Consider the following 19,130-nt stretch of genomic DNA (forward strand, 5'->3'; position numbering starts at 1 on the left):
GCTTACACTTTACAGGTAGATATTCTACGTGATATGAATCCAGATTCAGATAAGTAATTGCCAGTGCTATCTTTCGTTTGGATCTTGATTTTAATGTATGACAAGGGCAACATTTCCCTTTGATGCCCTCTTGCAACACTCCTCTGTGTGACTCAGCAGGCTGTTATTATTGTAATCACCACCAGGGGGAGAAAGAATGGTGTTCATTTGTGACATCCTTTTCAAAATGCAGGTGACAAGAGTTCTGCATCATGGGCACAATCTAAATGCACCAGTGCACTATTGCACGCTCATGTGTGGCTGTATCGCAATCTGTTATGTATGAAATAGAAAGGGGCAAGCCCACTGCATGAATGAAAATGCTTACAGCTGCTTTTGGATTGTTTAATCTGTTTTGGTGAACATCTTATGGGATATATTCATATATTATACATGGTTGGAACAATACTGGTACACAGCATTAATCACTGCATACATAGTCAACTGTGCATCGTAGTTTGTCTGTAGCTATGGTTGTCACAATTCATAAACTGTAACTCAAACCATTTGCACTCTTACTTTACACATGCATGACCCATTACATTTTTTCTGGAATGGTGGGCTGACTGGTTATGTAATAGACTGACAGAATAGATTGACTAATAATGAGGAGCACATTTATTGTTTAATTAAATTACAGAAAAGTTATAATGAGTTGTCAGTTATATTATATTGTGCTGCAGTCTAATATTTCACAATATTAAATTGCATCATTAGTCAGTATTTGTGGCACAGAATTATTTGTTAGAGAATTATTCTATAATTTTACATCAGAATTATGTGATATGTGAAATATATTCAGGAATCATTCCCAGTATACCGTCCCGGTATACCTTCCTTCCAACAGGAAAGGATAATGTACTTTGTGAAATGGCTCATTATCTTGTTGGAAACATATATTTTAAAAAGGTAGACAGTGGCCTTGAATTTATGTTTTGGCATGCCATGGCATTCCTATGATGCTCAATTTACATGAAGGGGACTAATATGAGCGAAGAAAACATTCCCCACCAGCCCAAACCTCTCACACAAGGCAAGATAGATCCATGGATTCATAGTTTTTATGCCCAATTCTGATGCTACCATCTGTATGTTGCAGTAGAGTTGTCAGTCCAGCTTTAGTGATCACATGCCCATTGTAGCCTTCTTCCTGTTCTTAGCTGACAGCGGTCTAACCTGGCGTGGCCTTCTGCTGTTTTGGCCCAGCCGTTTTATTCATCATTCATTCACAGATAACCTCAGAGAACAGCTGCTATTTGAGCGTTTGTGGCCTTCTAGAATAAGTCTGCCTATTCTCCTCTGAGATCTCTCAAGGTGATTTTGACCACAGAACTGACGCGCACTGGATGTTTTTGTTTATTGCACCATTCTCTGTAAATTCTAGAAACTGTATTCAAATACCCCAGGGGTGTAGCTGTTTTAGAGATGCTGGATCCACCACATCTGACCAACAATCATGCCAGAGTTGCAGCCGCATGATTTGTGGTTTTGAGGAGCAGGTAGAGCAGGGCTGCCCAACCCTGTTCCTAGAGATCTACCATCTTGTAGGTTTTCACTCCAAGCCTTACAAAGCACACCACGTTCAAAAGCTGGTTGAGCTTATGATTATGAGAATCAGGTGTGCCAAATTATTTAAAATTAAAACCTACTGGACAGAGTCTAGGGTTTACAGAGAATGGCCCCGAAAAACAAAAACATCCAGTGAGCGGAAGTTCTGTGGGTAAAATGCTTTGTTAATGAGAGGAGGAGGAGAATGGCCAGACTGGTTCTTGCTGACCAGAGGGCGACAGTAACTCAAATAACCACAAGTTACAACAGTGGTAAGCAGACAAGCATCTTTGACCACACAACACATTGAATCTTGAAGTGGATGGGCTACAGTAGCAGAAGTCTTATAAATACCAAATAAGATCATCACTGAGTGTATAAAACCTCTGTACAAAGGTCACCACCAAGGCAGGTTTCACTGTCTTTGTGTACAAGCAACACCTATTCAGTATTTTTGCCTCCATCAACTTTGCAAATTGCTTAATGTTTTTGCTGAATGACAGCTACTGGCTTATAAGATTCCATTTTTGCCTTCACATTATGTATGCACCCTGTGTCCAAATGGCCAAAATGACCCACCTTGGCTGGACCCCCTGTGATAAAGCCTCTTCATTGAATTTTAAACCATAAATCAATATTTTGTATAAAAAACCTGTTACTCATCAATAAATCAGTGAATAACTGTTTTCCTGCTTCAAAATCCAGAGAGGCTGTATTTCTTCAGTCTCCACCAATCGTTTTTACTACAAAGCAGACATAATTTTTTTTTTTTGCTGTAATAGATGTGTGGCTCTTAACTTTAATTATGACTACTGATTTCATGAATGCAGAGTTGTAAAAAAGGCTCATAACCCAGTTTTTGATGGTGTATGGTTTTGATAAAAATATAAAAATGGGCAATGTCGAATGTTTTTCTAATGGTAGGAAAAGTCATCAAATTTCATGCTGAAAACACTTTTTTCTTGGGGTGTTCATTGCTGAGATACTCAGGACACCCGTTTGATGCATTGTACATTGAGAGATGCCCTTCTGGCCCCACTGTTGTAAAGAGCTGTTGTTTGAGCATGTGTGGCTTTTCTGTTAGAATGAGTCTTCCTATTCTGTCAGGTGTGGTGCAGCTTGGTACAGAACATGACTGGAGGCTTTTGGTTCCTTAATTTGAAATTGTCTGTGAATTTGCAGCAGGACAATGCACATTTTGTAAAGTTCACTTCTGTCTGTAGTGCAGATAGCTGATTTATGGGAGACTTCTGACCACTCGCAGAGTCGCCGGTCTCTCCAGGATGTGTAGACAACCTTTTGCTGTAGCCCACCTGTAGCCACTGATTAACAATATAATTTTTAATAAAAAATAAATGTGATCATCATGCACATCAAGAAAGCTCCTGTGGGAGAGCACCAGCATGGTCACGCCACAGCAGGTTTCACTGTACAAATATTGAAATGTAAATAGAAGTGGTCAGTATGCTGTAAAATGTCCAGTGTTAAATGAACTCTAACAAGAGTACATAATGAGTCCAATATGTACTCTGTATGAGTTGATTTAACACCAAACATTTTATAGTGGTCAGAAGTGGCTGTAGAATGTCATGACCACTACAAGCCAATAAATCAAATGAATTTTAGAGTGGAAATATGTGCTGTCTGCAGGCCACTCAACACCGTGGAGGCAGGTGGTCCTTCTGCTGGAATATTTTTTCTCTTGAGTGCAGTGATACAAGCAAATCATTTACCACAGGAATATCGTTATTCATATGCTGTGTTCTGTGATTTCATTCTACTTTGGGTGAGAATGCACTACAGAACAGCCATGTTCTGAAAATCCTAATTTGTGCCAATGTTCAATTCTTACAACATGTCCAAGTTGTGCAGTTGGCAGTTGGGACTTCACAGTATAAAAATGACTGTGAGTAAATGTTCAGATTTTTCCTCACATTCATAATCAGGCATTATAAGAAGGTTCAGTCATATACTTTCTTTCCTCTTTCTTTAAAAGCAGGCGTAATCTTTCTAATATTCATTGTGTTTTTACTGAACAATCTCAAGAACCAACCTGCATATTGAGTCCCTAACATCCAATAATATTGAATGATTGAAGAATGAGGGCTGAGAAGTAAGAGCTGAGAAATGAAAATGTATTGTGATACTGTAAATCCTGCAATATGAAGCTTAATATTTTCAAATAGTTTTTATATTTGAAAAGATTTGAAATTACATAACAAAATTATCATCCAGTGATATAAAGATATTTCTTTCGAACATGGGCTCCAAATCCTGTTTCAGGAGAGCCACAGAGTCTGCTGTTTTTCATAATTACATGACATGAACGCAGTCATGTGGTTTAACCTCATGTGGTTTCTTCAGTCTTAATTTAGTTGCAGATTTTAATGTAACCAGCATAGGTTGCGGGTGAGTTTTTCGCTGGGGAATGCATCCATGCAGGGACAGTTCTAGAATGCATTGGCAGGTTGGGCATTTTTTAATCTCCATTCGGCTTCCTTTTAAAAAGTAATGAACACAATTCACGCATCAATTTTGATTTGACCATTAGTAACAGTAGTCTGTTACAATTGACAATGTTCGGTTGTATACATTAGGCTATTGCAAATTTACATCGGGCTAAACAGATAGCAACTCAAACAAAACTATTAAAATGAGCCCAGGCTAACCTATAGCTTACAATCAGATCAAAAATCCCAGAAAAGAGCTGGTTTGCCACTGCCGCAGCTCACATTGTAACATTAGTAGTCTTAGGTTTGCAGGCTGTGAATACAATGCGTAGGCTAACTTATGCTATTCATATTTACCAACTTGATCACTGGACTATAGTAGTTTGCTAGCCACCTAGCTAGGTAATAAGTACACAGAACTGCAGAACTGCTTCATACTAGTTAGCTAATAACCTAAAGACATTAGCTACAATAAAATCCACCCATCACTGCCATGACCCCTCAAACTCGCAAAATCTGCAGATGCATGGTGGCCCAACTCTAATAATTAGAAACCGGACAACTTGAAGATAACTTTATCTATTTACTCATTTGAAGAGCATCAGACCAGCCATGCCAGACAAGTGCAAATCTGACACTTGTCAATTCTTCCCACTGATTCTCAGCTAACATTAGTTTTTCATTCATTTAAAAATTTTGACATGGTTGAGTTGGAGACTACTTTTTAAGCCATCCATTCATCTGGTTTCTCTTTTCCACTTCTTTGGCATTTTGACTTTCTTTGGCATTGACTTCTTTGTAGCTAGGATTCTTCCCTGCTCTCATCCTGACTACCAAGTGGCTACCTGAAAAAAAAGCCATATAAAACAATAATAATAATCATATATTTCTATATTTCTAGAGAATTAATATTGCTCGCTGTTTGCAATATTCATTCTCTGATTTGACTGGGCAATATGGAGGCTAGGGTGGGCAACACCCAACCCTGCCTACCCCTGTTACCACAGCTGCTTGTGCTTGTTGAGTTTGTTGACTCTACCGACTGACCCAAAAGCCTGTGAATAGCCTACTCACCCAATATTTACTGGATTACTGTATTAGAAATGTGGGAAGGCTTAGCCTGCCCAAGCCTATTACATACACCACCTATTGTAACCAGCCAAGATATTCTCATTAGATTCATGCAGAGAAAATGCAGTATTTCTGTCCAGACGTGTCGCATTATGCAAATAGGAAGATTTATTTTATAATTAAGACAAACTCCAGCATACACTGGCTGTGACCAACAGCCGGCCTTGACTCTTCCATCAGGACGTGCTTGATGCCATCTGAAACAAACTTCCACTGCTACTGTAAGACAAATGGTTTTCTGGCTTTCTGGTAACAGCCTATGCTAGGCCAAGGGACATGGACAGGGGCAGAGGGCGGGGGACTTGGTGTGCTGATGAAACAGGTTTAGGCAGTGATCCATTAGGCCTGTTAAAGTGTAATGGATTACACACCTGTCGCCTTTCTCCTCCCTCTCTGCTTCCTGTAGATGCTGGACCCAATAAGGCAGCTGTGGCATATGGCTGGCTTCCTACAGGGTCTCATAGCTCTCTCTGCCAGAGGAAGCACATCCATCTGCCCAGATTTATTGCTCCTTTTCCCCCCTCACTCTGGTACTGTTTATCGGAGGGGTCGAATGTTCTGGTTGTATAGCTGAATTCAACCAAAAGAAATTCAATGTCTTGGGTCATCAACTCTGGTCTTATAAGGCCAGCCATTCCCTCCCCCACCCTTCTCACTCTCGTCTAGCCACTTTGACTCTTGGAATTGGGCAGAGTGGTTAAATTGGTTTAATCAATACAACCATTAGCTAAATAAAGTCTTTAAGTATATCTAGCAAATGCCTGGACACACCATGGTCCTCCGGGGCCAAGGTTGAGAGGCAAGGGTAATCTTTTTTTAGGTTTCTTTTTATTTTATGGTCAGAATGAAAAGACAAGCTACACTTGAAATAACAGGTGAAGGGCACTGCAATAATAACAGAAATAAAAATCGGGAGGGTTAATGTTCTTTGTGTTTGACTGATAACCTCAAACACCAGTTAGCGAGTGCTTCTTTGCCAGTGTTTTGGGCCAAACTAAAACACATGTAGCCCTCCTAACAGGATGTCCCTCAGCTGTTCTCACAGGAAGCTGCGCTGTAAGGAATGCAACCTGCCCTAAAATCGGGCACAGGTGTTCCTCTTTCAATCTGGCGCGGCCTGGCTCTTCTCTCATGGATCCGATAGGTCAAACCTGTTTTGGAAAACGTGTTTTTCTGTGGTTGCAGCAGCTTAAATTATAAGCATTGGCTAAGAAGCGAGTTAGGCTTGGGGAATGGTAGATCTTTTTCCATTTTGAGTCTTTTGTGCAGCCATTCTCATGCAATGGAAGGAAAGTAGCCTTGAAAAAATCACACTTTGACAGGTGAATATTGGAACATTGTAGCAGAACAAGGAGGCAGGCTTCAATAATGACTTAATGTTACCCCTTGTAATGTATTGGTCTTGTCAACTTATATTACATTAACATTTTATATATAATCAAATTATATAGCTGAATATTTGCTGAAACAATTCAGGTACCCTGGTCTAGAGTACAACAGCAGCACCCCACTGGGGAATCAAACTCAAGTTCCCCAACCAGGAGGCTATACACTGCCAGCAATATACTCTGAAATAGCTATACAGAGAACTGGGTATATAGGACACTCAGCCACTAAATTAAGTGGCTATTCAGGGATGGACACCCTATTCCTATGATCTAGCAGATTTTCTTGTTACACAAAAGGTTGAATCACTCAATACCGTGAAACATTTTCTCTACCACAGCAGTTACTGAAGTTGAGACTTTTCTATATGCTTAGGGCTCAGTGTTTATGAGCAAGAACTTCTGATTTCCATACCAGCACAGATACCCATTAGGTTATTTAGACTGGAAGTCATTTTAATCAAGATTGACTCCCCTGCCAAGTCTTCCCAAATAAGCAAAACATGTGGCCTCTCTGCATGGCACTCAGAATTGCCAAGATAGCCTGAGGTTCCAGTAATGGGCTTTCTTTTTTGGAGAAGAGCTCATATGCTTCAACACTATGTCCTCTATCTGTGCACTGGGATTTCCCAGAAGCCAGGCCAGGAGAACGCACATACTTTTGTGCCATCTGAGAATCTAATTACCTAACTCAACAGATTGTTGGTTTAATTGAGCCAGCCAAGCAACTTTTTGACCGCTCAGTTGAGAGCCACGACTCAGGATAATGAGAACTGGAAAAAACTTGCCCATAGGATTAAACACAGCTCTCTTGCAGATTTCTTTTGTGTCCTGAAACAAGAACATACATTGAAATGATGTTCGTTGGACTACATCTACTGTAACACTTGATCTAATAAAGTAATTAAAGATACTGTCAGGACCACAGTTGCCAGTTGTTAGTATTAGTAGTAGTAGTAATTTATTTATCCTTAATAAGAATGTTTACATAATGGATGCACATAGAAATAATTAATAACAATATTGACTGAAATGGTGTAGGCTGAAACTTTAGCTTATTATACCTACCCTTTTTACATAACATATTCAAATAGTCAACCCTTTCACTACAAGGTTTAGGCTATACAAAAACAAAACATACGAGTAAAGATTGTGTGAAATTATTGTGTGCTCCAACAGTCGCACTCAGCAACCTCTGCAGCACATCAGAGGGCTGGACAAGCATGATAACTACGGTGGAAAACCATGATAATGAGCTCAATTACAGAGTTGGTCACTCAAGCCATGCCGCCATTGAATCTTTGCAAAGAGAGTGACATGCAGTGGGCTATTACCCCAGCCTTGAGGATGTTGTGTTCTGCAAACCTATTGGAAGGAAAATGGACACTGTGTGCCTCTAGTAAGAAATGTAAATGGCCACCAAAGATTCAACTCAAATGAAAAACAAGAAAAAAATGTATTTGGACTTACCATGCATTCACCGATCCTGATATGTGCTTTGCTCCAACAAGAATGCTTTACCTCAGTTTCACCAATGAACAAAAAATGTATTTTCTTTGTAATATTATGATTTTATGTACAGTATAAAAAAAAAACAAAAAAAAAAACAATCCGAACACTTATGAGAATAGGGATAAGAATGGTAGCAGTAGGGTGAGTTTTTGAAGTATAAGCCAAAATCATTACAAGCAACAATGACACTGTTATCTACATAGAGGCTGTCATGAATATAATATACAGAGAAATTGAATACCTTGATTAATAATTGCTGGACCCGATGGACCAGCCTAATAGACTACTTATTACAGTTATTTTTTATTGATCAGGCTGATCTGTCACTTCCTGCTCTCACTATATTTGATGACAGCACTCTACGGAGAGTGTGTGTACAATACAACAAGCATGCATGACTGACGGGCTCTCCCTCTCAGTGCAGCTTTAGACTAGTGCAATAATTTCCTTTGTGACATTGGCCTCTCTTAGGACCTCAAGTTGACTTGCCTTAACATGGAAGAAACTTAGTCCCTTCTCTGTGTCTTGATACACAGTTTACTGCTAGTGCAATAATATTAATAAACGTACCTTATATTTTCACAAAATACATAGCTTTTCATAAGATATTTTCTGTATCTATACTCTGTATATCTGTGTTTAGAGTAGGAGGGCAAGTGCTTGAATTAAACCTAAATTAAACTTAAATCTGTGTGCTACATTTCACTAAGCACTAGTGGGTGGAATCATTGTCTTTAAGCTAAGATGTAAGTGGCGTGTAGCTGCATTGCTGTTTCTAGAGCTGACTCTATAAGCTTTTCTGTTTCATGCTAATGCTAATTTAGTGGTTTGATGCACATCCATATTTTTGCTTTGTATTTGAATTGGAGGACAGGATATGACAATATTAATTTGAATAATGAATGACAGTACTGATAATGTTTTGCAGGTGTAGGATGCCGGCCTAATCCATATACAGTATTATAATAATAATGTTTCCATTCTGACAACCCAGTCATTGTTGGTCACATCCAAAGTTAGGTCTGTAAATTTACAGATCCTTCGCTCATGGGTGCATGAGCATATGACTGGATGTGTGATTAGTTTGAAGTTGCCAATTTATCAAGGAAGAATAGACTACTTCAGTAAGCAGATGTGCTGATATAGGAAAACATTTAATTAGCTTACACATTTGCAGAAATAGTCTGTTTTGTTTTATTAATGTGTTTACAAACATGAAATGATGAAATGTTAAATTTGACATTGCCTGTTGGTAATGTCACTGTAATAGGGTTTCCAATAACGCTAGCTAGCTAGTTTGCACTGGTTTTTCATGTTAATGATGTTGGCTAGCTAACGTTAGCTACTACGTTAGGGGGGTGCTGACAGCTAACGTTAACGTTACAATAGCTAGCTAGACCACATCATATAGATTTTATAAATAAAACTATTTCGTTCAATTTTCAAAAACATTTTTATATTCCAACATTTACTTGGTTAAATGACACAGAAAACACTATTCATATTATTCAACGTCAGGAAGAGCAGCAGAACCAGATCCGTTAACCACCCTGAAGTAAGTTCTTTGCTGTTGTGACGTCACACTGATTTGTCCTGTAATGCACCATTTTCTTGCAGCTACAAGCTAAATTCTCAAACAACTACACTGCTGTCTAGATCAGATCCAAACCGTACTACAGTTGACTACATGCTGGTATTATATAATTCCAGGCCTAGAGAAGTTGAGGCATCCAACATTCCTGTTAGATGTACAGGACTTCTATAGGCAAAACTCTTTTGATGTTCCTTGAGAGCTCAGGCGGAAGGCAAACTACCTTAAGTGCAGTTCTCCAGGGCCTGTATTATGACTGCCTGCTGTATGAGCATGTGACAGTATGCACATGTGTGCAAAGTAGCGTGTCCCCTGTGCGTGCTCATGCTCTCTCGGCCCTCTCCCTTGGCTCACAGGTTCACCCTCTCTTGATGCGCGAACGGCGCTCCGAGTCGCAACGGAACAAGCTGCTGCGGCGGACGGTCAGCGTGCCTGTTGAGGGGAGACAACACCCCGAGATCGGTGAGTGAGGCGCTGATGTTCACGGAATTGGGCATGGCCCATTCAGGACTCGTAGACTGATGCCAGAGATCTTCTATAGTGAAAAGATGGTAAGCTCTTGCGTCCTTTCTGTCCTCTATACTAAGTTTTTCAAAGAGGTTCCAGCTGGAAACCAGATTTTAATTTGCTACTTTACAGTTTATGAATATTTATAAGGAAGCATGCCCGAGGACAGAACATCTATTTCTACAGTTTTGTGTTTGGTCACACCCCTACTTGAATATTCAATACATGCATACATTTGGTGTTTTTTGGCATCAACAGTACAGCATCAGAAGTTTCAATGTAAACAATATCAAGCTGAACATCTGGATATTCTATGTTAATGGACAAACACAGTTCTGACAAGTATGTAGTTCCTATGAAACCAATGTACTGTACCTTACGCACTGACACTGTCCTGGAGCGATGCAGACTTTCTCTGATCCTCTGAGTAAGTGTGCTTTCTCTGTGGAACTGACAATCTTACTGCACACACTGGCATTCTGCTGGCACTGTGCAGGGTTTCTTACACTGGTGTTTATGCTGAGGATGTGATGTGTTGGTGCTCAGGGAACAGCAAAGAGTGCCTACTGACTGAGACCGATGACCTGTAAATAAATTAACATGTTGACTGATACTGATCATCTGTGAATCTGAATAGAATATAGAATATATCCACATCCAGTAATACTCTAACACTCTAGTAATACTCTAATTTCAATGGACTTGACCTTACTGTACACACATAAAGTACATACAGTATAATTCACAACTAACTAGCCAGTGATGATGTGTCATAAGCCTTGAAAGGTCTTGCCCAAATTCCAACAGCAGCTCATCTGACGCCATTGCCACCAGGGATAGTGTTCCTCTGTAAAGTTGATGACTTCGAAATAAAACAAGTTGTGTGATTATTCTTAATAACTGTGGCCATTTATATTTGATATTTGATATATTAAACAAATCGATTATTTTCTTCCTCAGAAAGTATTATTAAATCCCTTCCCTTTCTATGTCGGAAGGGAAGATGCAATGGGAATACTTTTTATTATACTTTTTTGTAAAAACCAAAAAAAAAAAAATATATATATATATATACAGTGGTGTGAAAAAGTGTTTGCCCCCTTCCTGATTTCTTATTTTTTTGCATGTTTGTCACACTTAAATGTTTCAGATCAAACAAATTTAAATATTAGTCAAAGACAACACAAGTAAACACAAAATGCAGTTTTTTAATGAAGGTTTTTATTATTAAGGGAGAAAAAAAATCCAAACCTACATGGCCCTGTGTGAAAAAGTGATTGCCCCCTAAACCTAATAACTGGTTGGGCCACCCTTAGCAGCAACAACTGCAATCAAGCGTTTGCGATAACTTGCAATGAGTCTCTTACAGCTCTGTGGAGGAATTTTGGCCCGCTCATCTTTGCAGAATTGTTGTAATTCAGCCACATTGGAGGGTTTTCGAGCATGAACCGCCTTTTTAAGGTCATGCCACAGCATCTCAATAGGATTCAGGTCAGGACTTTGACTAGGCCACTCCAAAGTCTTCATTTTGTTTTTCTTCAGCCATTCAGAGGTGGACTTGCTGGTGTGTTTTGGATCATTGTCCTGCTGCAGAACCCAAGTTAATTTCAGCTTGAGGTCACGAACAGATGGCCGGACATTCTCCTTCAGGATTTTTTGGTAGACAGCAAAATTCATGGTTCCATTTATCACAGCAAGTCTTCCAGGTCCTGAAGCAGCAAAACAGCCCAGACCATCACACTACCACCACCATATTTTACTGTTGGTATGATGTTCTTTTTCTGAAATGCGGTGTTACTTTTACGCCAGATGTAATGGGACACACACCTTCCAAAAAGTTCAACTTTTGTCTCGTCAGACCACAGAGTATTTTCTCAAAAGTCTTGGAGATCATCAAGATGTTTTCTGGTAAAATTGAGACAAGCCTTAATGTTCTTTTTGCTCAGCAGTGGTTTTCGTCTTGGAACTCTGCCATGCAGGCCATTTTTGCCCAGTCTCTTATGGTGGAGTCATGAACACTGACCTTAACTGAGGCAAGTGAGGCCTGCAGTTCTTTGGATGTTGTTGTGGGGTCTTTTGTGACCTCTTGGATGAGTCGTCGCTGCGCTCTTGGGGTAATTTTGGTCGGCCGGCCACTCCTGGGAAGGTTCACCACTGTTCCATGTTTTCGCCATTTGTGGATAATGGCTCTCACTGTGGTTCGCTGGAGTCCCAAAGCCTTAGAAATGGCTTTATAACCTTTTCCAGACTGATAGATCTCAATTGTGTTGTCTTTGACTAATATTTAAGTTTGTCTGATGATCTGAAACATTTAAGTGTGACAAACATGCAAAAAAAAAGAACAAACACTTTTTCACACCACTGTATATATATTATATATATATATATATATATATATATATATATATACAGTCTCCTCCAAAAGTATTGGAACAGCAAGGTCAATTTGTTTGTTTTTGCTATACACTGAAGACAATTGCGTTTGCGGTCAAAAGACATACATGAGATGACAGATCAGCTTTTATTTATCACCTTTTGTATCAGACCACCCTATTTTTAGGTGAGCAAAAGTATTGGAACATGTGACTGACAGGTGTTTCTTGTTACCCAATCTGTTAGATTGGTTAAACAATAAATAGTTCTGAATGTCTACTCTTGGATTTAGCCTTGGGCTTTGCCTGTGAAGAATGTTAGAAAAGATAAACCAACATGGAGACCTGAGAGCTGTCTTTGGGAGAAAAGCAAGCCATAGAAAATAAGGGAAATCAGAGCCATTGCCCAAGCATTGGGGATAGCATGTACAACAACTGGGAATGTCCTGATAAAGAAAGAAACCGCTGGCGTACTGAGCAACAGACAGCGAACAAGTCGACCGAGGAAAACAACAGCAGTTGATGACAGAAACATTGTGAGAGCTGGGAAGAAAAACCCCAAAACATCAGTCAGTGACATCACAAATCCACAGGGCAGGGGTGAAGGTATCTCAATCAACTGTTCGAATAAGACTTAGAGAGCAACAATATAGAGACTATACCACAAGATGCAAACCACTCACAGTTTTCAAACAAGTACAGAGATGAGCCACAAAAGTTATGGAACAAAGTTTTATGGACTGATGAGATTAAGCTCTGGCAAAGTGATGTATAGGCCAAAGAAGAAGGGATCTGGTTGGCATTTATATAGCGCCTTTATCCAAAGCACTGTATAATTGATGCTTCTCATTCACCCATTCATACACACACTCACACACCAACGGCGATTGACTGCCATGCAAGGCACCGACCTGCTCGTCAGGAACATTTGGGGGTTAGGCGTCTTGCTCAGGGACACTTCGACACAGCCCGGGCGGGGGATCGAACCGGCAACCCTCCGACTGCCAAACGACTGCTCTTACTGCCTGAGCCATGTCGCCCCTCCATGTGTTGGGTCTGCTCATGATTCAAAACATACAAGCTCATCTGTGAAGCACAGTGGAGGAAGTGTCATGTCTTCAATCTTTATTGATGATGTAACTCATAATGGTAGTAGCAGGATGAATTCAGGAGTCTACAAAAATATTCTGTCTGCTCACTTTCTGAGAAATGCGTCTAAACTAATTGGGAGGAACTTCATCATGCAGCAAGGCAATGACCCAAAATACACAGCCAACACAACATAGGACTTCATTAGGGAGAAAAATTAGAAGGTTTTAGACTAACAAAGTCAGTCATCAGACCTGATTTAGGATGCATTTCACCCCCCCAAACAAACAACAAACGAAAGAGGCTGCATCACAAAAGAAGAATGCAGCAGTTTGGTGATGTCAATGGGTCACAGGGTTGATGCAGTTATTGCAAGCAAGGGATATGCTACCAAATATTAAGTGTTATTTACTTTCATTTACTTAAATGCTCTCTGTTCCAATAATTTTGCTCACCTAAAAATGGGTGGTCTGATACCAAAGGTGTTATGTTCTATGTAGTTTAACACATCTATGTGTAAATACCAGGAAATAAAAGCTGAAATTCTGGACTCTTGTCTTCAACTTTTTATCTCGACCCCAAATTTATTTAGTGTATTTCAAAAACAAAGGAATTGGCTTTGCTGTTCCAATACTTTGAGGGGACAGTACGTATTTTGATTACAATTCCCATGTGAATATGAATGGGGCATCCTTCTATTTTAGAAAAGCACATTTTGGAGAACACATTGTACATATCTAGCTTCTGTTTTGAGAATGGCAAAACATAAACTCTCCATAAACATTGCAACCAAAGGCCCCAGCGCAACTTAATCTGTTCCTAATAAACTTCCGGTCAGGCTCGATTTCTTTCTAGCCGTTGTGACAAATGCTTATTTTTTAGTCTTCCTATTGTTGATCAGCAAGGATACTTCATTACTTGTTGGTTTTTAAAAAATCCATTTATCTTACATTAACTATCTTTGCCGCCAGCTAAGTTTACTTTTAGTCATATATTGAACATTTTAGTCATATAGAGCTACGCATTAAAAAAGTACGAAGCAGCTTCATTGCAGAGAGTGCTTTTAAATAATGCTAAGTTAGCATGTAAGTTAGTGTAGCCTTTAGTGCAGATAAATTGCTTTTAGCAATGCTTCTAGCTTTGTTAGCTACATTTTTTTAAGTTGGCTAACTATCTCAACATGCTGTTTTCGGTAGGGGGGGAGCGGGAACAGTTTTCATATATTTGGCTCAATTATGAAAATATAACCAGAGCTTGATTAATAGTTTTTATTATGATCAACATTCAACCCTTGCCTATGATTACGTAATATAATGACATTTCTGGGACATACCATACCAGTACTGCAATTTGACTGTAAATACTGGGAGTGAAATGTTAGATTTAATCATGTGAGGGGGTACACCTACCAGTTTTAAAAGTTCACACAAAGTAATGTAATTCAATACAATAAAAAACAGTAAGTTTGTTTCACGTTGCAGGGAGCAATCTACCTGTGAAAAACATGGCCCAAATGTTGATTCAGACAGTTGTATAGATAACATCGCCTCTGATTTCTACACGAGGTATCTGGTATTAGCAAACTTGTAATCAAAACACCCCACACAATGAAAGTTTTCTAGGATGACGTCATGTCTGCTGTTCATAAAGTTTGAAATGGTCTATACCAAAGCTCCTGTATTGTCGCTGTCTATGCTCTCATGAGATGTTTGAAGACTAGCTTAAAACAGTGCTGCATAAATCAAAAGAATACCAGTCAGTGCATTCAGATCTGTGCTCCATTTGTTTATGGATGTGGCTTTAACATTCCATTTAGATAATGAACCTTCCCATTTTATCCCATTATTTTAATTAAAAAACATGTCTGGAGCTTGCATGCATGTTATGACAGAATTGAATTCTAGCTTGATATGTAAAGCTGATGGGATGAAATTGGCTACAGACTGAATGTGTACTTTGAATGTCCTTTGACTGTGCATCAACGTGCTCTTTGGAAAATAAAATGTACATGGCACCAATTCAGGACAAACCATAATCTCTTCCATTTGCAAAAAAGCTACAGTAATTGTCTGTTCTCCAGTGCCTGACGGCTCCTCCCTCACCTCACAAACTTCTGTGCCATTTACTTCCTCACCTTCCACCACTGTAATGGCAACCCCTTAATTACACCTCTGATACTCTGCTTACGCACTCCAGTATTCTGCATCAGTGGTGAACTGAGCTGTCCACCGTTGCATATTTTGAATTAGAAAATGATTAATGATTTTTTTGTTCATTTCATCAAATTTATCACAACTTTAAGTATGTATAAATATATGCTGTATTATAAGCTCTCTGTAAGTTGACTTAATTAGGGACATTCTGCAAGTAACTAAATAATAATATTGACTGTGAGGACAGCTCTACAGAGAATATGAAGTCATAATTCCGTGTCTGAAAGAACAGCAAATCCTTCCAAAGCTGTGCTCTGTCTTTCTGGAGACATGCTGAATCATCGTGCAGCCTTGTGTCTGAACTTGGTTTGAATACAAATTCAGCACTAGTTAGCTGGCTTGTGGCAGCATTTCACATGGGATATCACTGGGTGTATATTCACTAGATATAGAAGGAAACAAAGAGTTGTTCTTTCTCTTTGAGTATCTGTGTTTTCATACTGTACTGAGAAACTACAGCCATAGCCATGTCTAAATGGTTTACAAGGGGTCATTTGGCAGCCAAAACTATTCATAATGATATGTAGTTTATACACAAATAGAAGAGTAAAAAGCATGGCAAAACACATAATACTGGGTTGTAGGGGTTGTCCTACATAGAGGTGATCATTAATTAAAAGGACGTTTTGGCCAACAGAAATAAAATGGAATAATTATCCATCCATGCATTTATGGGAACAGGGTCTTTTAGAGGTATTATGGAGGTATTACATGAAGTACTATTTAATCAATTTCAGATTTTATTTTAGTTCATTCAGATATTCATGCTTTTTAATGCCTTCCCTCCTGGGGTTGGAGTATGGAGTTTGGGACTGCAGCTTGCCATATGAGGACAACCAGCTTTTGAGCCCTCATTTGGAAATCTATAAAAGAAGAATACAAAAAAAAAATAGAACTAAGTAGAAGTTGGTGACATGGAGCCATGCTGGAAACATGGTGATGTATACCTACAGGGACAGCAAGTTAATTTAATAGCATGAGGGGTTGTCTCACAAAATTATCTCCTGAATCTTTCTATGAACTCTAGTTATGATGATTAAGAGACTAGTGGAAAAAGAACATACTTTATATTTAATTCTGCAAGACAATTGCTTCAGCATTCTTTTTGGTTATGCAATCATAGCAGAGGACATAATTAAAGGCTTTTAAAAATTAAACCTCCGGCAAATTTTCAGGAGCACTTGGTAAAGACTGATGTTGGAGCAAAATTGCATGCCTCTATTTTTTGCTTCTTAAATATCACAAATGATTGTTACTATAGTTTCTATGTGGCGGTGAATGTCAGAATGTCTCTCTCTTCACACTGAATGTGATTTACTGAGATGATGTTGTTGTCTTACACAAAGAACTTGACAGTGCATTGCTGTAGGTATGTCTAGTGGGTTAGAATGCAAGGCTTTATCCAGATGCTGCACTCATGTTCTCAAGCCAGCTCTAGAGCCTCCCCTATGTCTTCCAGAGCTATTGTGTGTTTGTCAGTTCACATAAACAACTGCTGTAACAGCTTGCAGGCTTTTTCCTTTTCCTCAGTGTAACCAAGGGTAGAGTTTCTTTAATTTGCTGAAATGATGTGCCGGCTAAGTGATTTGGACCAATTTAAGTGGATCCCAGGTTTTTGTTTAAGTAGCTTCGGTTTATGTAGGACACTGCTCATTTTCTGAGTAAATGGTTGTGGCCCATAAGCCTGTGAACTCACAGCATTGTGGGTTGTTCTTGAATGCTGCCAATATCATGGCAAGAAGGTTGGGTCGGCCTGTAGCGTAGTGGTTAAGGTAAATGACTGGGACACGCAAGGTCAGTGGTTCTAAACCCGAAGTAGCCACAATAAGATCCGCACAGCCGTTGGGCCCTTGAGCAAGGCCCTTAACCCTGCATTGCTCCAGAGGAGGATTGTCTCCTACTTAGTCTAATCAACTGTGCGTCGCTCTGGATAAGAGCATCTGCCAAATGCCAATAATGTGATGTAAAAAGGTAGTGAAGAAGAAGTGTAAAGTGAATGATTTAACATTCACCTCTGTTCTTAGTTGCTTGTACAAACAGTATGTGCTTTGAAATATGAAGAGCTTAACTGATACGGCAGGTTGTGGGGTTTTAAGGGATTTTCTCCAATCTTTTTTCCACCAGTAACCTCATTTCACTTCAAATGGCAGTGCTGAGTGGTTACTTGTTATAATTAGTAACAATGCTGCAGTCATTAGTTTTTTTCTCCTATTTGTGACTACAATGCTTTCCCCCCAACAGAATGTAGTTGGATATTATGCTATTTAGGCAGTATTTCTGTCACATCAAGTACAGGCAGCCAGGTCACGATTCCCGTCATCTCCTATTCCACATTAAGAAAAAACTCCCCAGGGCAACATTGCAATAGCTTCACGTTCATATCTCACTACCCGCAACAGATTGCACAGGAATGTTTTACCACTGAGGGGACTCCCAGCTGAAGGACAAGAAGCAGAGTGGTTTGACCTGCAAGATTTAATACACATGTAGCATTACAATGTTGGATTCTTTTCCTCAAAATACACCACTGCCCTAAATACTACGTAGCTGTCTCGCTCCCCCTGTTACTCAAAGAATGGAGCAGTTGAGTAAATCATTTGGCATAAAAGTCTGTCTTGTGGGATTGTATTGATCAAGAATGAATTGCTGTAATGTACAATGGCTCATTGATGAGACAGGCAGCAGAACTTAATGTTCATTTCTGGAGAAGAAGCTTTGAAAGAATTACAATAAACATGTTTTTGAAGTAGTGCAGAGCCTCACTGGCTGCTTTTGTTTTATGTTATGTTAGAAATGAGCTTTTCTGCTGGGGGAGTAGTATATGGCATTGGCTGCCGATAGGATTTTGAATAGAAAAAATCTTGCATCGAAAGGGACTGATGGCACTGAGAGACATTGCAGTGTCTCTCACAAGAGGTATTTAGTCCGTTCAGCTCCCAGTACTGTAGCTAATTTTGGCTAATGCTGATGCATTGTGTCTGGTTTTTTGGGAGCTTTGTTGGTGAAAGGGCATATTGGATTTAATATTCTCTAGTTGGAGTGATGTGATAAATTGCCTTTCTCTGGGGATGTTGTGCTAATTTTGCAATGACTGTTGAGAGCCATTATCATCCCCCACTACACTCATGTAACAGTACAAGCGTCCACTTTGTAACCCTCAAATTCATTCTTCTCACCAGCCGGCAAATCTGCACCTGGAACAAATCAGCCGTACTGCAGAATACATGCCCCAGCTCTAGGCTCCTCTAGGCTCATTTAGAAGACAAGCTGATACAAAGGGGTGGTGCTGTTTG

At 39.5% G+C, this 19,130-nt stretch overlaps 1 protein-coding gene across 1 annotated transcript in view; it reads left to right on the top strand.

Moving 5' to 3' along the window:
• The window catches only part of syngap1b (synaptic Ras GTPase activating protein 1b), a 122,206-nt gene that overhangs the window by 24,699 nt on the left and 78,377 nt on the right, over nt 1-19,130 (top strand). The window contains exon 3 of the mRNA XM_061253979.1: nt 10,013-10,118. Within this exon, the coding sequence (XP_061109963.1) occupies nt 10,013-10,118 (106 nt within the window). The remainder of the gene's footprint in view (nt 1-10,012; nt 10,119-19,130) is intronic.

Source organism: Conger conger, chromosome 1 (genome assembly GCF_963514075.1).
Source record: "Conger conger chromosome 1, fConCon1.1, whole genome shotgun sequence".
NCBI classification, from domain to species: Eukaryota; Metazoa; Chordata; class Actinopteri; order Anguilliformes; family Congridae; genus Conger; species Conger conger.